Raw genomic sequence first — 20,201 nt, 5'->3', positions numbered from 1 at the left:
ACGTAAAGCAAAAATGGTATGGGCGTAGCCTGAGCTTCTAAGCTACGTTTTGATTTTAGGATTTCAAAATTCAAATCAAGAATGTGTGTGGTTTAGATATAGGCACCTTAAGCCGTTTTTATAGACCCAAACGTTATATATTCGGCATGTAGTTTTGTGCAGAGAAACTGTTATAACAGATAAGTGTGCAAAACAAAGTGGTAGCTCATTCAAGTAATGGTGCCGCAAAAAGAGGTATAAACAACACTGACGAATTTCTTTGAAAAGTTGTGTGATAAAATAATATTTCTGTGAAATAGTAACATTTTTAACTTTTTGGAAAGAGAAGAAAACATTTAAAATCAATTATTAGGTTGAACTGTACTGTGTTTGCACTTGAACAGGATCATGACATACTAAGACAGCGTATTATCAGATGAGTATGCTATGCTTGCTCAGAGTGCCACTTAGAACCTTTCTAATCCTTCCAACTAATCTGAGCAGGAGGTGATGGATATCATATCAAAAAGAAGGTTCAACAGGAGGTAAGGTCATAACTTTTTTTAAGACCGTAGACAAATCTCCTTACTGGCCACTGGAAAGCCCTCCTCATGGCCTAATGTTTCACCTGAGAAAAGTATATAAGGACGCAGATGAGTGTTGTAGCTTAACTTGTCATACTGGACTCTTCTGGTTCAAGTTTGAACTTTTCTGTTTGAGGATGAATGGCACAGAGGGTGATAGCTTTTACATCCCAATGTCCAATAGGACTGGGCTCGTCAGGAATCCTTTTGAGTACACCCAGTACTATTTAGCAGAACCATGGAAATTCAAGGCTTTGGGTTTCTACATGTTTTTACTGATCATTTTTGGTTTACCTATCAACGGGCTCACATTGCTGGTTACAGCTCAACACAAGAAACTCAGACAGCCGCTCAACTACATTTTGGTCAACTTGGCTCTTGCCGGCTCAATTATGGGCGTTTTTGGATTCACGGTTTCTTTCTACTCCTCGTGCGTTGGCTATATGGCAGTTGGGCCCACTGGTTGCATGTTAGAGGGATTTTTTGCAACACTTGGTGGTAAGAAGCAAAGAAAACCAATTTGGTCCGAAGAACTGTGATATACTGTTAACTTTACTCTCTCGTCCTGTACTAACAGGTCAAGTCTCTCTTTGGTCTCTGGTGGTGCTCGCTGTTGAGAGGTACATTGTTGTGTGTAAGCCAATGGGAAGCTTCAAGTTTTCTTCAAACCACGCATTGGCGGGCATTATTTTCACATGGATCATGGCCAGCAGTTGTGCTGTGCCCCCACTTTTAGGCTGGTCCAGGTAAATCTCTTTAATCCAATTACTAGATATTGTACCGCATAGGAAGTTTCTTATTGTGATTATAAATATTTGGGAAACTTAAATGAGCTAAAATCTTCTAACATTTTTTGTTAACGCAGATATATTCCTGAAGGTATCCAGACATCATGTGGACCAGATTACTACACCCTTAATCCGTTGTACAATAATGAATCATATCTCCTTTACATGTTCACCTGCCATTTTTGTATACCTGTCACTACAATCTTCTTCACCTACGGAAATCTTGTCTGCACGGTCAAAGCTGTAAGTTTGCTTAGTCCATTTACATTTCAATACTGTCATGAACAATATTGTATCACTATTCTGGTTTTCATCAAATCTTTAGGCTGCAGCTCAACAGCAGGACTCAGCATCCACCCAGAAAGCTGAGAAGGAAGTGACACGTATGGTCATCATGATGGTTTTGGGCTTCTTGGTAGCTTGGGTTCCCTATGCTAGCTTTGCTGCCTGGATCTTTTTAAACAGAGGGGCTGCCTTCTCGGCACAAGGCTTTGCAATCCCTTCCTTTTTTTCCAAAAGCTCTGCATTGTTTAATCCCATCATATATGTGCTGCTCAACAAACAGGTACGAGCTCTTAAATTATGTCTTAGCTGAAGCCTGGAATCATTTTATGTTCATGTGCTCATGAATGATTCTGTGTTTCTTTTCAGTTCCGTAGCTGCATGTTAACCACCCTCTTCTGTGGAAAGAATCCTCTAGGAGATGAGGAGTCCTCAAGCGTGTCCACCAGTAAAACAGAAGTGTCCTCAGTTTCTCCAGCATAAACGCGCCTCTCTGCCTCTGCAAAGTCCTGCTGAAACAATGAAGATCGGTCTTGTAAAGATGTATTTATGAAGCATGTGGATATTTATCTATTCCTTCTCTTCAGTGAATTTCAAACTTAAACTCACCAACTCTGCTCATCATTGTTGTTATAAACGGCTTGGCTGGTTTATGTATGTTTCCCCATCTTAACTAAAAAAAAAAAAGCAATAAAAAAAACACCAAACATTCTGTCAAATATATAGGTTGATTTATTTGCATGTATTAATATTTTTAAGAATTTTTACAGTTTTAAAAGCCATACAAATCTCAAACGTTTCCTAAGTAAACATCTGTTACCAATTCTAGAACTTCATATCTTTATTCTGATGGATCTTAAAAAGTTTTATTTTTCTGTTCATATGCACATTCATCACATACACACATTGTTATGTAAATATTCTTTGAATACTTGTATTAAATAGCTGTATAAATAAATAAATGCATGCTTGCAAAAAGAACATTGAACTCTTGTTTTCTTTCTCTTAATATTTTAAGATAGCATACACAGTAATTTGGTTAGGTTATAGGTGGCTTGAAAGAAGAACAAAAAAAAAAATAATGCCTGGAATTCTGTCTTCTCCAAAATCCTCTTATAATGAATTTCCCAACTGGATAATTGCATGTTGGCAAACAAATTATTATAAATCCATTTACATGTCAGTTCATGAAGCCATTCTTAAACTGATTTTCTGACTGCCTTTTCAGTCTAATAGATGTGTAGATGCGTAAACATGATGAACGATATTCAGTAATATCTTCTTTTTTTTTTTAAATGGACTAAGATTTCAAATGAAAGATTTAAGGCATTCAAGGAACTTGTAGTGTATGAAAGCTTGAGGAGGTGGAAGTCGCATGAATGAGATGAAGAATTGTGAGCACACTTGGACTTTCAGCTTACCTCAGTGGCTTAAGATGCTGCTTAAGAGTTGCGCAAAGCTAAAAACTAATCCTTGTAGGAAGAGATGGATATCATGCTTAAAGGGAGGGACAAGCCCCAAGGTCCAATCTGTGGCTGTTATGAACTTTGATCTGAGCCAAATAATCTTATTGGTAACACCCGGTTCCAGTTTTGGTCTCCTTGGAAGAGTATATAAGCATGCCTGTTGCTGTCCACTTGGGGTTGACCATCTCTTGAGTTAGCAGCTGTTCATATTTTAACTTTAGATTTAATTTAAACGAGGGCAGAATGAATGGGACAGAAGGGAGTAACTTCTACATTCCCATGTCCAATAGGACTGGGCTTGTGAGAAATCCTTTTGAGTACACCCAGTACTATTTAGCAGAACCATGGAAATTCAAGGCTCTGTCTTTCTACATGTTTCTACTGATCATTTTTGGATTACCCATCAATGCTCTAACCTTGGTGGTTACAGCTCAACACAAGAAACTTCGGCAGCCACTCAACTACATTTTGGTCAACTTGGCTTTTGCCGGCACAATTATGGCCATCTTTGGATTTACAGTTTCTTTCTACTGCTCACTTGTGGGCTACATGGCTCTAGGTCCGCTTGGCTGCGTAATGGAGGGTTTTTTTGCAACAATTGGAGGTAAGGGATGACTAACAATCCATTTGGATGCCTTTTTAAAACGGTGCATTCCAGTGGACTAACTTCTAATTCCTGTCAATAGGTCAAGTCTCTCTTTGGTCTCTGGTGGTGCTTGCAGTTGAAAGGTACATCGTGGTGTGCAAACCAATGGGGAGCTTCAAATTTTCTTCAAACCATGCGATAGCAGGCATCGCTTTCACGTGGGTTATGGCCTGTAGCTGTGCAGTGCCCCCACTTGTGGGCTGGTCCAGGTAATTGCACTGAAACAGTTTGCAGAATGACTTGAAGTCTACTTTGATCTGCTTACTGTTGCTTAGTATCAGTGCTGTTCTTTCAGGTATATACCAGAGGGGATGCAGACTTCATGTGGACCAGATTACTACACGTTGAATCCTGAATTTAACAATGAATCTTACGTCATGTACATGTTCAGCTGCCATTTTTGTATACCTGTAACCACGATTTTCTTTACCTATGGCAATCTGGTCTGCACAGTCAAGGCTGTATGTATAAGTTTAAATCATCAATGCTTAAAAATCTTTTCCACATATACTAGATGGTCACACTGCATCCCTAACTGGTTCTTCATAAATTTCAGGCTGCAGCTCAACAGCAGGACTCAGCGTCCACCCAGAAAGCTGAGAAGGAAGTGACACGTATGGTCATCATGATGGTTTTGGGCTTCTTGTTGGCTTGGGTTCCCTATGCTAGCTTTGCTGCCTGGATCTTTTTCAACAGGGGGGCTGCCTTCTCGGCACAATCTATGGCTATTCCTGCCTTTTTCTCCAAGACTTCAGCCTTGTTTAACCCCGTCATATATGTGCTTCTAAACAAACAGGTGAGTAATGTTTTCACAGAACAATATTTATTTTACAATAAGTTATTTTACAATATGTTTTCACAGCATATTACTTCCACAGATTAAAAAGTAAAAAGAAGTTTAAAGTATTAAATATGTTAATATTGTTGTAATGTATGTTGTAAGGATTCCCTTTGCACTTTAAATATGGAATGAATTCAGTTTCCCATCTCATTCACAGTTCCGTAGCTGCATGCTGAACACCCTTTTCTGTGGCAAGAGCCCTCTTGGTGATGAGGAGTCCTCGGTGTCAACGAGCAAAACAGAGGTCTCCTCCGTGTCTCCGGCATAGATTAATCCTCCTATCTGCCTATACTCTGTGCGCCATCATACAAATGGAATGAGTTCACAGACATGCAGCATATCGCTGACCAAATGGCTAAATGGGCTTTGTAACAGACTCTGTAACTGCTATTTTTTTTCAAGACCATACACATCCATTTTATGGCATTTAATAAATATAATTCAATAATGACTGGTTCTGAAGTTAAAGAAAAATATTTATGTTATATTTACTGGATTTGTGGATTAATCTACTCCTCTAATTAGGTGGATTTTTTTTCAATAAAAAATATTTGAACTCACCTGCAAAGTGTTTTGCACAATATCCTGTCCACCAATATGTACCAATATAATTTCTGTTCTGTGTTCTGAATGAGGTCATTATTATATATATTTTTTGTCATTCTATTGTCTGTACTTCATGAAATTTTCTGGCTTGATCAGGTCAGTTTCTGTAAATATTTTATAAACTGCTTAGTATATTTAAATAAAAGCATTCATTCAAAATTTGTGTTATTGTTTATTGTCCTTGTTTTGACTGGTTACTATTTTTTTAAAGAACTTAACATAAATGTAAAAAATATATATATTCTGCCCTTTCTAATGAAGATATATCAACCTTTCAGTGATCAGTTCTTAATAGAACCATATTTTTCTAAGTGTGAAGCACATTTTTAATAATCTAAAGAACCCCTTTTCCACTATAAAAAACCCTTTGTGCAATAGAAAGATTCCACGGATGTTAAAGGTTCTTCATGGAAGAGTGTATATATATATATATATATATATTTATATATATATATGTGTGTGTGTATATACTTATAGTTTGCTTCCTTTTCTTTCCTTAATATATACTAAATACATAGATATTTTCCTCAAGTTTTCATGAAGTATAAGCTTCATGCTATTTGTGCACTCGTGAGCTGCTTTAAAACAGTATCTACAATTTATGCGTAGGTATAAAATAAGTGCAAATAGATTAATACTTAGTTTTCCCTCCTTTAGTAATTCAGTAACAAAATCCAGTCAGTTATTTCAAAAATAAAGACCATCCTCTTGGCATCACTGCAGTAGATCAATTGTTTGATTCTACATTGTCACAGTCAATTCTTTCCAATGTCAATAGTTGTTATTCCGGTTTACTCTTGACTGTGGTGTTCAAACACGTCCAGGATTCAAGTGTGCATATAGGGGCATGTGAAAATGTGAGTGCTGTATGCAGCCCATTCCACAGATAATCCCTGTCAGCCTCCTACTTACAAGAAAGATTACACGGTCAAAGATTTGAAACCTAATCCCCATGAGAGGGGATGGATATCATATCAATCCTGGTAATGAGCCAAGTAGATGCGTTCCAGTTGGTTATGAAGTCTGGTATCCGCCAAATCTTCTTAATGGTGACACCTCTTTTAATTGGGAACTCTGCTAAAGGTATAAAAGCAGGTGCCTGGAAGTGTTTGTGGAGTACACTTTTGCTGGTGTCCTCTTGGCAAGCTTGCAACACCTCTGCTCTTGGCTCCTCCGCAGCAGGATGAACGGCACTGAGGGAAACAACTTTTACATTCCTATGTCCAACAGGACAGGGCTAGTGAGGAGTCCTTATGAATATACGCAGTATTACCTGGCAGATCCATGGCAATTTAAGGCACTTGCTTTTTATATGTTTTTGCTGATTTGCTTTGGGCTACCGATCAATGTGCTGACGCTGTTGGTCACAGCCCAGCACAAAAAGTTGAGGCAACCTCTAAATTTTATTTTGGTAAACCTGGCTTTCGCTGGAACAATTATGGCCCTTTTTGGATTCACGGTTACATTCTACTGCTCCATTGCTGGTTATATGGCTCTGGGTCCCACAGGTTGTGCTATTGAAGGCTTCTTTGCTACAGTTGGTGGTAAGATTTCAGCATTGATTAATATGTTTTGTTGTTTGGGATTCCATGTTGACTCATTTTCTTTTTTGTCTACAGGCCAGGTTTCTCTTTGGTCTCTGGTGGTGCTTGCAGTTGAAAGGTACATCGTGGTGTGCAAGCCAATGGGGAGCTTCAAATTCTCCTCAAACCATGCAATAACAGGCATCGTTTTCACATGGGTTATGGCCAGTAGCTGTGCAGTGCCCCCACTTTTGGGCTGGTCCAGGTAAGTCGCTCATGCTCATTAGAGACTTGTAATCAGTGGAAAAGAGATTAAGGCTCAAATAGTAATAAAACAATTCTCACATTAACTTTCAAAGTTATTAACAAATAGTATATAATGTTTAACCAATTGATTGATGTCAACTAAATTATTAAGTTGTTTTAACTAATTATTTCATTGTTTCAATACAGATACATCCCAGAGGGAATGCAAATTTCCTGTGGACCGGATTATTATACCCTGAACCCAGAATTCAACAATGAATCCTATGTCATTTACATGTTCAGCTGTCATTTTTGCATTCCAGTTACAACCATCTTTTTCACTTATGGAAGCCTTGTTTGCACAGTCAAAGCGGCGAGTGCACATCACACCACACACACTTGCAATATTTATTGACTTATAAAAAATATTTAATATATTTAAATAATCAAAATATGTAAACATTGCATTTATTAAATATTTAAAATATTATTCTTTCAGGCCGCAGCTCAACAGCAGGACTCAGCATCCACCCAGAAAGCTGAGAAGGAAGTGACACGTATGGTCATCCTGATGGTTTTGGGCTTCTTGTTTGCTTGGGTTCCCTATGCTAGCTTTGCTGCCTGGATCTTTTTAAACAGGGGGGCTGCCTTCTCGGCACAATCTATGGCTATTCCTGCCTTTTTCTCCAAGACTTCAGCCTTGTTTAACCCCGTCATATATGTGCTTCTCAACAAACAGGTGAGCAACATTGGACTTTTAAGGCATGCTTTCATCCATGAATGAATAAATTACAAACCATTCTTTTAGTCTGAGACCATTTTGTTAACCTTGAGATAGTATGACTGCACTATGAAGAAGTAAATGGAATGAAATGGCTAGCATTCAATTCTAGCGTTATTCCTCTTTCTTATCCTCAGTTCCGTAGCTGCATGTTGAACACCCTTTTCTGTGGCAAGAGCCCTCTTGGTGATGAGGAGTCCTCGGTGTCAACGAGCAAAACAGAGGTGTCCTCAGTGTCTCCTGCATAGAATTATTTGCCAACTACGTTTTCTCAATGTTTTTGAGTCCACTGTCTTCAACAAGCACAAGTCTCCATGGATCAGTTTCTGTAATGCTTTGAAAATCTCTGTAATTATCATCCAGTTGGGCCATGTACCTCTTCTCTCTCTGCCTTGGAACATTTTAGTTTAAAGAAGACTTTTACCCTGACCCTACTTTGTTAATGCGGAGATATATGTCACATTTAGCCTCTTTTCTCTTCAATAAAAAGAGCATGGGTAGATTAGTTTGCGCAATGCTCAACTCATGGTTTATCTCATGTCTCTCTACCAATGCTTCAACACAAAGTATAGCTCACCACTAAATCTAAGCATAAGCCTCTTTTCTTGACATCATCACATCAGAAGGTCATGACCAGAACTGCTTAAAACCACCCAAGGGTTCAGTGAGAAGCATAATAATATACAGAACTAAGTCAATGACACGATGCACTATTCTATTCATTTCATTATTTTTGTTTTTAGCTGCTTTGTCAGCTTTTTATGTATATATTTTCTAAATGTTATACATATTGAAACATAGAATAATAAATACATGCATACAAACGTTGTTTTTGGTGTTTTGTGTGTGTCTAATTGATGACTGATGGTAACCATGTTAAGATCTACAAACATAAAGCTACAAATTGAGATCAAAAGACAATTCATTCTCAAACTAAACCTAAAACATGACATTTAATTGAATTTAACTGGATTGGATGTGGAGCTTGCAATTCATTTAGTGATTTATATTCTGTTTTATATAAAGGGATTTGAATGAAATGCATATGCTAAATGATGACTACAGATGTGTGAAATGTGAAATCAGAATCGAATGAAAATATATAATAATAAAAGATAAATAAATATTAAAGAAAATAAAAGAAAACTACATTCTCCATTGTTTGTGAACCCTTCATCTTATTTTAAACAATTACCTATTTAAAAGTATTTATTCACTCTTAAACTTCTCCTTTAATTAAAATAACTTTGGTTTTGATTTTGAGTTATTCTTAGATAATCATATTCCAACATTTTGAGAAAAAAAAAGAAGGGCTAAATCATCTGGAGTCATTTGATCATGACCTGGCTATTTTCGCACTCTGATGGCAACATCCCATAAATCTCATTGGAGTGACTTTTAATTGTAATTAATCCAAGTAATCTTTGAATTAATCATCCATCAACCTCATTGTCATGAACTTTGTAATACAAGATGTCACAGAACAAGTGCTTAGCACAACTATGAGACCTTAAGGACTCTAACCTCCCCGACAAACTAACATAAAATTATGGGATTTTATCTTAATAAATATCTTAATCTGACAGGAAATCCCCTTTAAGTGTGTTATTATCCCTAATAAGGAAACAAGTGTATAGTGTGTATAAGAAATAACAAAACATCATACAACAATCACATTTTTTAAATTAAAGTTGTGTATACTCACTCTGTACTGACAAACGATATAATTTCTTTAATACAAGAATCTCAAACATCAAAATAGAGTAAAGATCCAAAGCTTCACCGGGTGATTAACACAAAAGTGATTATGTCTGCTCTTATCATTCAAATCCCACATTGTAACACCCTCCCTATCTTACGCTCCTGGATTTATCCCTTATAAGGAACCACAGAGGGATATATAAACACACCTGATGCACCTTTGCAAATAAAGAGCAGATCCAACACAGCAGATCGCATCCTCTTCCAGGTCTGGATCACTGGTAGGCAAAAATGAATGGCACTGAGGGAAACAACTTCTACATCCCCATGTCCAACAGGACAGGGCTAGCGAGGAGTCCTTACGAGTATCCGCAGTATTATCTTGCTGAGCCGTGGCAGTTTAAAATCCTTGCAGTGTACATGTTCTTCCTCATCTGCTTGGGTTTTCCCATCAATGGCCTTACATTGTTGGTTACAGCTCAACACAAAAAGCTCAGGCAACCTCTCAACTTCATTTTGGTCAACCTGGCTGTGGCTGGTACCATCATGGTTTGTTTTGGATTCACGGTCACTTTCTACACAGCAATTAACGGCTACTTTGTTCTGGGTCCAACTGCCTGCGCCGTTGAGGGCTTCATGGCCACACTTGGAGGTGAGAGAAAATAATAATGAAATGAATTATGAAATAATTATAGAAAATGTTTCTGGATTGGTTTGGTCACTAGGTATAGTTAGCTATACTGTATTTTGGGTGCAATTGATTTTAATATTTTATTTGCTACACAGGACAAGTTGCTCTTTGGTCACTTGTGGTGCTGGCCATTGAAAGATACATTGTGGTTTGCAAGCCAATGGGTAGTTTCAAATTCTCAACCACCCACGCTTTGTCAGGAATTGGATTTACATGGGTAATGGCCATGTCATGCGCGGCTCCCCCTCTGGTTGGCTGGTCCAGGTTGGTCTAATAAGACATTCTGCAATTAATTAGTTCTCCATTGTAGTGTAGAAGTGAGTACAACAAACATTTCAGCTGAATATGAGACTTTTTATTTTATTTTGTCAATATACAAGAATATTAGCTTACTTTAAATTTATGACTGTAAAATGTACTTTTCCCAACTGAACACATGGACTTTTGGAACTTTTATGGCAGAAATAACATTCTCTTGGTATTTTAAACGAGAAGAGAGTAATCTAAATTTCAGGTGCTTTTCTTTAACAGATATATTCCTGAGGGAATGCAGTGTTCATGTGGACCAGACTACTACACTCTGAACCCTGAATACAACAATGAATCATATGTTGTTTACATGTTCACCTGCCATTTTATATGTCCGGTCACCATAATCTTCTTCACCTATGGGCGACTTGTTTGCACCGTCAAGGCGGTATGAAATGTCACTTTAAACATTCCTGCAAATTCTCAACTATTGGAATATTATGTTAAACATTGTCTGCTTTGCTCTCTTAGGCTGCAGCTCAACAGCAGGACTCAGCATCCACCCAGAAGGCTGAGAGAGAAGTGACAAAAATGGTCATCCTGATGGTTTTGGGTTTCCTGGTGGCTTGGACCCCTTATGCCACTGTTGCTGCTTGGATTTTCATGAATAGGGGAGCTGCTTTCAGTGCCCAGTTCATGGCTGTTCCTGCCTTTTTCTCGAAGAGCTCATCCATATTTAATCCTATAATTTATGTGCTGCTAAACAAACAGGTAAATCATATATCAGACTTGCTGGAATGGAAAGTAACATCCTACACATCCCATTCCCTATCTACTCCCTCAGTTATTAAAGAGTGGCAAATGTCCCCAAAAGTGTACTAAACGAAACATTGTCTTTTTCAGTTCAGGAACTGCATGCTGACCACTATTTTCTGTGGAAAGAATCCTCTTGGCGATGACGAGTCCTCAACTGTATCCACCAGCAAGACGGAGGTGTCCTCTGTATCTCCAGCATAGACTTTTGAACCTCTCACAGATTATGTTCTTTTAGTCAATCTAAAAAAAAAAAAAAAAAAAAGAGAGACAGAGAGAAAACAAAAAAACAAGCTGAATTAGGTGATGTATCTCATAAGGTTGTGTTCACTATGACTATTAACCTGGTGGACATACATTTGTTAAATAAGTAAAAGGCTTAAAGGAATAGTTCCAAAAATGAACATGATCCCATAATTTACTCACCCTCAAGCCATCCTAGGTGTATATTCTTCTTTCAGCCAACACAATCAGTTATATTGCATCGTTCAGAAGGCCTTTATTAACCCCCTGGAGCCATGGATAAATCTTAAAAATATCAGGCGATACTCACTTCCATTATAAAGCTTGGAAGAGCCAGGATATTTTTTATTATAACTTCGATTGTGTGGCTGAAAGAAAAAAGTCATAGGCCTACACCTGGATGGCTTGAGTGTGAGTAAATTGTGGGATCATTTTCATTTTTGGGTGAATAACCCTTTAATGGGATTTAATGGGTTATCAGTGGTTATTTTTTATTAACTGGGAAGCTAACATTTATATCTTTGTCCTAAAATGTGTACATATTTTGTAAATAATAAAAAAAGATAGAAATAAATACTGGCATTAAAAGAGGTGTCTTCGTTTCCATTATTTATGAATTGATTTAATTTTGGGTTGTTTGCACATACAGTCAGGTCCATAAATATTGGGACATTGGCACAATTCTAATCTTTTCGGCTCTATACACCACCACAATGGATTTGAAATGAAACGAACAAAATGTGCTTTAACTGCAGACTTTCAGCTTTAATTTGAGGGCATTTACATCCAAATCAGGTGAACGGTGTAGGAATTACAACAGTTTGTATATGTGCCTCCCACTTTTTAAGGGACCAAAAGTAATGGGACAGATTAATAATCATAAATCAAACTTTCACTTTTTAATACTTGGTTGCAAATCCTTTGCAGTCAATTACAGCCTGAAGTCTGGAACGCATAGACATCACCAGACGCTGGGTTTCATCCCTGGTGATGCTCACCAGGCCTCTACTGCAACTGTCTTCAGTTCCTGCTTGTTCTTGGGGCATTTTCCCTTCAGTTTTGTCTTCAGCAAGTGAAATGCATGCTCAATCGGATTCAGGTCAGGTGATTGACTTGGCCATTGCATAACATTCCACTTCTTTCCCTTAAAAAAACTCTCTGGTTGCTTTCGCAGTATGCTTCGGGTCATTGTCCATCCAATGAGTTCTGAAGCATTTGGCTGAATATGAGCAGATAATATTGCCCGAAACACTTCAGAATTCATCCTGCTGCTTTTGTCAGCAGTCACATCATCAATAAATACAAGAGAACCAGTTTCATTGGCAGCCATACATGCCCACGCCATGACACTACCACCACCATGCTTCACTGATGAGGTGGTATGCTTTCATGAGCAGTTCCTTTCCTTCTCCATACTCTTCTCTTCCCATCACTCACTCACAAGTTGATCTTTGTCTCATCTGTCCATAGGATGTTGTTCCAGAATTGTGAAGGCTTTTTTAGATGTTGTTTGGCAAACTCTAATCTGGCCTTACTGTTTTTGAGGCTCACCAATGGTTTACATCTTGTGGTGAACCCTCTGTATTCACTCTGGTGAAGTCTTCTCTTGATTGTTGACTTTGACACACAAACACCTACCTCCTGGAGAGTGTTCTTGATCTGGCCAACTGTTGTGAAGGGTGTTTTCTTCACCAGGGAAAGAATTCTTCGGTCATCCACCACAGTTGTTTTCCGTGGTCTTCCGGGTCTTTTGGTGTTGCTGAGCTCAAAGAGTTTTTTTAAGGGAAAGAAGTGGAATGTTATGCAATGGCCAAGTCAATCACCTGACCTGAATCCGATTGAGCATGCATTTCACTTGCTGAAGACAAAACTGAAGGGAAAATGCCCCAAGAACAAGCAGGAACTGAAGACAGTTGCAGTAGAGGCCTGGTGAGCATCACCAGGGATGAAACCCAGCGTCTGGTGATGTCTATGCGTTCCAGACTTCAGGCTGTAATTGACTGCAAAGGATTTGCAACCAAGTATTAAAAAGTGAAAGTTTTATTTATGATTGTTAATCTGTCCCATTACTTTTGGTCCCTTAAAAAGTGGGAGGCACATATACAAACTGTGGTGATTCCTACACCGTTCACCTGATTTGGATGTAAATGCCCTCAAATTAAAGCTGAAAGTCTGCAGTTAAAGCACATCTTGTTCGTTTCATTTTCAAATCCATTGTGGTGGTGTATCGAGCCGAAAAGATTATAATTGTGTCGATGTCCCAATATTTATGGACCTGACTGTATATAGGCTACTGTGTGTGATACTGAAACTGAAATTAGTTTACCATAATTTAGCATTAGTATAGCTAGTGTACACTGTTTTAAATCAAGACATACAACCCACGTAGTGTTAATATCCAATCCAATCCACCCTACATTAAGTTTGAAACAATCCTCTCATTAAGGCCAGATATCTGTTTGCAATATATTGTAGAGACTGAGCTCTTTTAAAGTCTCCAATGCCCCATCAACCATTTATTGGCTAATTGAGATTTTTATTTGATCTTTAATTTAGATAAAGTTTGCAAAACTTTGGAATAGAGAAAATGTTTATTTCCTTGACTATATTGTGTTTTTTATGGCAGACAAAGTATGAAGCAATAATAGCACCTTAGTAGACCTACTTATTTAGATTTTGCTAGTGTCAAGTTAGAATGGGGTTTGGTCACTGCAAACGTCTATAATTTCAGAATATACTTTTTTTATGAAAAAAAAGAAGGGAACAGGTAGATTTTTTTGTGTTAATCAATGTTATGCCACAAATGCTGTTGATTAAACACATTTTGGTCACACTTTAGTTTAGGGTCCAATTATCACTATTAAATACGACGTTTGCCTTAATAAACTAGGCTACTGATAGCTGCTTATTAATAGTTAGGTAGATGTTAAGTTTAGGTATTGGGTATAGGATTAAGAGATTTAGAACATGGTCATGCAGAATAAGGAATCAATATGCTTTATAAGTACCAATAAACAGCCAATATCCTAGTAATATGTTAATAACCAACGGGCTGATAGTGAGAATTGGACCCTATACTAAAGTGTTACAAACTTTACCCAAAATATTCAGGTTGATCTGACCCTGCAACACCAGCAATTATCTAACCATTCTGACTCCAGTCTCTGCCTAAAGGTATTAATGTTACCTGCATGATGCTCAGACAAAGAACTATTGGCCAGGTACAAGAGCAGGCATGAACAGTACCTACAACTCCAAGAATGTTATCTCAAAGTAGAGCAAATAGGTCAACAGCATCTTGGCAACAAATGGTCTTGTTATTGTCAATCAAATTACTTTGTGGAATCCAAGAATGGTAGTAAAAAGTGTATTATTATTTATTAATAGTCCCTATAATAATTTGTTTGTTCAGTTTAGTTTATCCATCGCATTGCTCTGAAGAAGGTACATTTGAGAATCAGTCATGCAGCAAATCCATGCAATTGGGAAATCCATGGTAATGATCTTTTATTCACAGAGCAATTTAATTTTGGACAATTTGCTGTTTGACTTAATATCGTTTCGGGTGACAAATTCTTCAGCTCAACTGTATGACGACAACATCCGGTGACTGAGTGCTGCGCACGTTTGGCTACCACTTGAAGCTGTGATTGTATTTTGTCAATTTGCTGTTTTAAATGTTTTTCTTTATTTTTATACTCATAAAACTGACATTTTTGGATCTCGACGAATTTTCATTTGTGTTCGCGGTCTGCTTCGTTCCAAGCCTGCTGCTTTGTTTCATCTGCCCACCTGATGCAGCCTGCCGGTGTTTGCTGCGCGGTTGCTGCGGACGGAGCGGTTGCATCTTTGCCGGTGTGGTGGTGCTGGTCATGGTCGTGTGTTCCCGTTTGGGGTCCTGGAGTTGGCTCGGCGGTGGCATGGGAGATGCGGGTCGACGAGAATGCCTCCACTTCGCAACGCATTACACAGTTTATGCCATCTTTACTGAATTTGTTTTGGACTTTTGGGTCGGACACATGCTGCTCCATATTCTCACTCCGAATGCGATTTGACTTTCGACTTTGACTTTTCGGAAAATTGTGAGGTGTTTGATGTTTATTGTTTTGATCTGATTACTGTTGCTTGTAAAGCGCTTTGATCTATGGGAAACGGAATTGTATAGCGTTCATAGGCGACCTATTTGTTCAGTTTCTATTTCACCCCAAAATCAAAATAAATAAATATAAAATTATGTTTGGCTATTCTTGTAGATATTTTGCATTGACATTTTATATAATTTATGCCTCCGTTGGTCCGGTTCACAAAACAACAACTTGCTAGACATCAAAGCAAGTAACATGCACAGACTCATATTAACTTATAGCCTATGTTGCAGCAAAATAGCTCCTAAAGACTTAATGTACACTAATTTTATGATTTTTCTTCCTAACCTAACTCAGACCATACACGTCGACTACTGGCATCTGCTATCTCAGTCTCACAAAGAAATAGGCTACAATTAAAGAAAAATATGAAGTCTGCCTACATATTGATCATAAAAATCATCCAAGGATGCATATGGAGTTGGTTGAGAGAGAATGTTCAGAGTGTGCAGAGCTGTCAAAGAAGCTCAAGTAGCTAGTGTTTTGATTTGTTTAATATTTTTCTTTACTAATTATCATAACCAGTTGTGTTATGTCATAGCTTTGATATTCTAAAATAATGGAAAATAAGAATAAGGAATGATTAATGCGTTATATACGACATAGGCATAGCATCAAAAGAGTATTGCATTTATTAGCCTATTCGATTGTTTACATAATGTTAAACCATTTACTGCAGGAGTGTCATTTTTCACATGTGTGCTAACAGACATTTTTCTTTATTTTAAGAAACTAGCATATAGGGCTAGCCTATATCTTCCATCTCACAACTCTCCAAGTTTAGGCTATTATCTAAAAAAATATTTTCTTTCACCACATTTGGCATATAATTTCAACAATTTCCACGACTTTTCCAGCCCTTTACGTTTACTTTATAAGGGTTTTTATTAATGCTTTTAAAAATGTTTACTAACTACTGCACTCAAATGTCATTATTTTACTCACCCTTATGTAGTTCAAAACTGTAAAATTTTCCTCTGTGGAACACAAAATATTCACGTTGCTCATTTCCATACAACTAATCCATAAAGTGTGTTGGCTAATAACGGGTGTCTGACCCGACAGCCTCACGGTCATCGCTCCGGCACGAATTGTTTCGTGTGATCCGAGTTCAAAGCCTCGCGGTCCACTTTCTCTTTCTGTCCTCTACCTCTCTCGCTCCCACAGAATAGATTCATTTAATATATAAAAATAAATAAATATATATAAATGTGTGTGTGTGTGTGTGTGTGTGTGTGTGTGTGTGTGTATATATATATATATATATATATAGGCTATACCCTTTCACAACAGTTGGCCTATGACTCGTGTCTTCTATTTCACGTTTTCTTAAGCCATATTATAGCTTTGTGTTAGACACCTGTTATTAATTCGTTCTTCACTTACAATCACCATCGTGCGGGTCTCCGCAGCGCCCATATCATTTACATTTAAACTGGGCGGGTGCAGACAAGACTTCTCATGCACCTCTGGTTATGTAGAAATACGAGCGCATAACCGATCGCAGCATGCATTTTAAACACATTTAAATCATATAAACATCTTATATGCTAGTTTTTAATATTGCAAATGATAATGAGAGTGAACATGTAAAACATCGGGGTGGGTGTTTGGTTTCGGGTGTACACAACACAAGCACGTAGACCCAACCCAAGCTTCATCATAGCAACACCACTGGCCACAGCTGTGACAGGTTAAAATATTGAAATAAAACGCACATCAGAGGTGACATTTTGTTCTTTGAATATGTTAATGTGTTACTATCACTACTGAACTACATCAGAAAATTATCACATTTGATTTACATTTTATCCTTAAAATAAATAAAGCTTTGTTTTACTCACTTTGTACTGTCGATCATTATCAATATCATGCCCTAATTTAAGGTCCTAAAAAGGTGAAAAAACTTTAAGATCCAAAGCTTCATCAGTTGATTAGCCCAAAAGTGATTATGTCTGCTCTTATCATTCAAATCCCACATTGTAACACCCTCCCTATCTTGCGCTCCTGGATTTATCCCTAATAAGGAACCACAGAGGGATATATAAACACACCTGATGCACCTTTGCAAATAAAGAGCAGATCCAACACAGCAGATCGCATCCTCTTCCAGGTCTGGATCACTAGTAGGCAAAGATGAATGGCACTGAGGGAAACAACTTCTACATCCCCATGTCCAACAGGACAGGGCTAGTGAGGAGTCCTTACGAGTATCCGCAGTATTATCTTGCTGAGCCGTGGAAGTTTAAAGCGCTTGCTGTTTACGTGTTCTTCCTCATCTGCTTGGGTTTTCCCATCAATGTCCTTACCTTGGTGGTTACAGCTCAACACAAAAAGCTCAGGCAACCTCTCAACTTCATTTTGGTCAACCTGGCTGTGGCTGGTACCATCATGGTTTGTTTTGGATTCACGGTCACTTTCTACACAGCAATTAACGGCTACTTTGCTCTGGGTCCAACTGGCTGTGCCATTGAGGGCTTCATGGCCACACTTGGAGGTGAGAGAAGTTTTTATGTTTTTTTTTGTTGTTTTTTTACTTTGAATGCATGCTCTAAGGAATTACTTAGGCGAATGTTAAAAGTAGAGTATGTTTGGCTGTAAATGTAGGGTGTAAATGAATTGTATATTTTACTTGCCACACAGGTGAAGTTGCCCTTTGGTCACTTGTGGTGCTGGCCATCGAGAGATACATTGTGGTTTGCAAGCCAATGGGTAGTTTCAAATTCTCAACCACCCACGCTTTGTCAGGAATCGCATTTACATGGGTAATGGCCATGGCATGTGCGGCTCCCCCTCTGGTTGGCTGGTCCAGGTTGGTCTAATAAGACATTATCCAATTAATTTGTTCTCCAGTGCAGTGATTATAACAACACATTTCAGTTGAACATGAGGCATTTTCATTTTTCTTAAACACAATTTGTTTATCAATACACATGAATGGCTTACTTTCAATGTACAACAGTAAATAAGGCTTGTAACGCTCACAATGAATTTTGATGCAAATTTTTAACTGCATAGTTTGTACTATGTAGTTGTTTTCAAATCCCTAAGTCCAACAGAATACTCTAATTTAAGTTTCCTAACATCAAGTGATTTTCTTTAACAGATATATTCCTGAGGGAGTGCAGTGTTCATGTGGACCAGACTACTACACTCTGAACCCTGAATACAACAATGAATCATATGTTATCTACATGTTCACCTGCCATTTTATACTTCCGGTCACCGTAATCTTCTTCACCTATGGGCGGCTTGTTTGCACCGTCAAGGCGGTATGAAATGTCACTTTAAACATTCCTGCAAATTCTCAACTATTGGAATATTATGTTAAACATTGTCTGCTTTGCTCTCTTAGGCTGCAGCTCAACAGCAGGACTCAGCATCCACCCAGAAGGCTGAGAGAGAAGTGACAAAAATGGTCATCCTGATGGTTTTGGGTTTCTTGTTGGCTTGGACCCCTTATGCCACTGTTGCTGCTTGGATCTTCTTTAATAAGGGAGCTGCTTTCAGTGCCCAGTTCATGGCTATTCCTGCCTTTTTCTCAAAGAGCTCATCCATATATAACCCTGTCATCTATGTGCTTCTAAACAAACAGGTAAATCATATATCAGACTTTTCCAACATATCCCAGACATCCCATTCCTGCTCTTCTCCCTCTCCGCTCTCTATTGTCTATCAATAAAAAGCTATATAAACCCCCGAAAAGTACTAAATAAAACACTGTCTTTTTCAGTTCAGGAACTGCATGCTGACCACTATTTTCTGTGGAAAGAATCCTCTTGGCGATGACGAGTCCTCAACTGTATCCACCAGCAAGACGGAGGTGTCCTCTGTATCTCCAGCATAGACTTTTGAACCTCTCACAGATTATGTTCTTTTAGTCATTGACCAATTTGGGCATCTGAAAAAAAGACAAAAAAAAAAAGACAGTTGAATTAGTTTCTGGTTGCGTTCACTATCCTATTAACTGAATTTAGAGCTCAGGGTTTATTGGGTGATCAGTGAACATTGAAATTGTGGTTTTATTTTTATGTGCCGGGAGGCTAGCATTTATATCTTCTGCCTAAAATGTACATATATTTTGTAAATAATGAAAAAGAAATTCATAGAAATAAATACTGGCATTAAATACTGTTTCAGTTTCCATTTGTAATGAATTTAATGAATATTATGTTTGCTCCAACATACATATCATATTTTTAAATCGAGAGACTATACATTTAGTACTAGAATAATGTTCAGTCTTTAATATAAAGTTTACAAATGTACACAAAAATATGGAATACACAAATAATGTATACATTCCATAAATCATATTGTGTTTTGTATGGCAGACCCAGTATGGAACAATTAGAAAACATTAGTAAATATGGTAATTCAGCTATTGTGTAGTTAGAATTGTTGTAGATTGTGGATTGAAGCAGGGTGATCTATTTTTATGAGAGATCAGCAGGATGACCAATTTCTTGTACCATTCTGATCCTGCCAAAATGTCCTTATGTGGCTCCATGGAGCTAACACTGAACACACAATGCTATTGGCCAGGCACAGACATTAACGTCTACAATTCCAGGAATGTGTTTTCTCAAAGATGAACAAGCTCAGCTTGGCAAGAGG

The 20,201-nt window shown here is 37.9% G+C and overlaps 5 protein-coding genes across 5 annotated transcripts; all 5 read left to right on the top strand.

Moving 5' to 3' along the window:
- The first annotated feature begins 248 nt into the window (after window positions 1-248).
- Window positions 249-2,281, top strand: LOC130087472 (green-sensitive opsin-2-like). The gene is made up of 5 exons (XM_056253787.1): window positions 249-1,061; window positions 1,141-1,309; window positions 1,429-1,594; window positions 1,677-1,916; window positions 2,003-2,281. The coding sequence occupies exons 1-5, from the start codon at window positions 599-601 to the stop codon at window positions 2,114-2,116; spliced, it is 1,152 nt and encodes a 383-aa protein (XP_056109762.1). The 5' UTR covers window positions 249-598; the 3' UTR covers window positions 2,117-2,281.
- A 971-nt stretch (window positions 2,282-3,252) lies between these two features.
- On the top strand, window positions 3,253-4,947 carry LOC130087474 (green-sensitive opsin-1). The gene is made up of 5 exons (XM_056253788.1): window positions 3,253-3,703; window positions 3,786-3,954; window positions 4,041-4,206; window positions 4,302-4,541; window positions 4,744-4,947. The coding sequence occupies exons 1-5, from the start codon at window positions 3,343-3,345 to the stop codon at window positions 4,852-4,854; spliced, it is 1,047 nt and encodes a 348-aa protein (XP_056109763.1). The 5' UTR covers window positions 3,253-3,342; the 3' UTR covers window positions 4,855-4,947.
- A 1,230-nt stretch (window positions 4,948-6,177) lies between these two features.
- On the top strand, window positions 6,178-8,016 carry LOC130087471 (green-sensitive opsin-2). Its single transcript, XM_056253786.1, has 5 exons — window positions 6,178-6,736; window positions 6,812-6,980; window positions 7,169-7,334; window positions 7,461-7,700; window positions 7,880-8,016. The coding sequence occupies exons 1-5, from the start codon at window positions 6,376-6,378 to the stop codon at window positions 7,988-7,990; spliced, it is 1,047 nt and encodes a 348-aa protein (XP_056109761.1). The 5' UTR covers window positions 6,178-6,375; the 3' UTR covers window positions 7,991-8,016.
- A 1,479-nt stretch (window positions 8,017-9,495) lies between these two features.
- Window positions 9,496-11,404, top strand: opn1mw3 (opsin 1 (cone pigments), medium-wave-sensitive, 3). The gene is made up of 5 exons (XM_056253785.1): window positions 9,496-10,095; window positions 10,230-10,398; window positions 10,666-10,831; window positions 10,915-11,154; window positions 11,287-11,404. Exons 1-5 carry the CDS (start codon window positions 9,735-9,737, stop codon window positions 11,398-11,400), a joined length of 1,050 nt encoding a protein of 349 aa, XP_056109760.1. The 5' UTR covers window positions 9,496-9,734; the 3' UTR covers window positions 11,401-11,404.
- A 5,892-nt stretch (window positions 11,405-17,296) lies between these two features.
- Window positions 17,297-19,713, top strand: opn1mw4 (opsin 1 (cone pigments), medium-wave-sensitive, 4). Its single transcript, XM_056253784.1, has 5 exons — window positions 17,297-18,081; window positions 18,228-18,396; window positions 18,691-18,856; window positions 18,940-19,179; window positions 19,318-19,713. Exons 1-5 carry the CDS (start codon window positions 17,721-17,723, stop codon window positions 19,429-19,431), a joined length of 1,050 nt encoding a protein of 349 aa, XP_056109759.1. The 5' UTR covers window positions 17,297-17,720; the 3' UTR covers window positions 19,432-19,713.
- Window positions 19,714-20,201: the final 488 nt, after the last annotated feature.

This window comes from Rhinichthys klamathensis, unplaced genomic scaffold (assembly GCF_029890125.1).
Source record: "Rhinichthys klamathensis goyatoka isolate OS25496 unplaced genomic scaffold, OSU_Roscu_1.1 h1tg000109l_1, whole genome shotgun sequence".
Taxonomy (NCBI): domain Eukaryota; kingdom Metazoa; phylum Chordata; class Actinopteri; order Cypriniformes; family Leuciscidae; genus Rhinichthys; species Rhinichthys klamathensis.
This window is presented reverse-complemented; position numbering and strand designations above follow the sequence as displayed.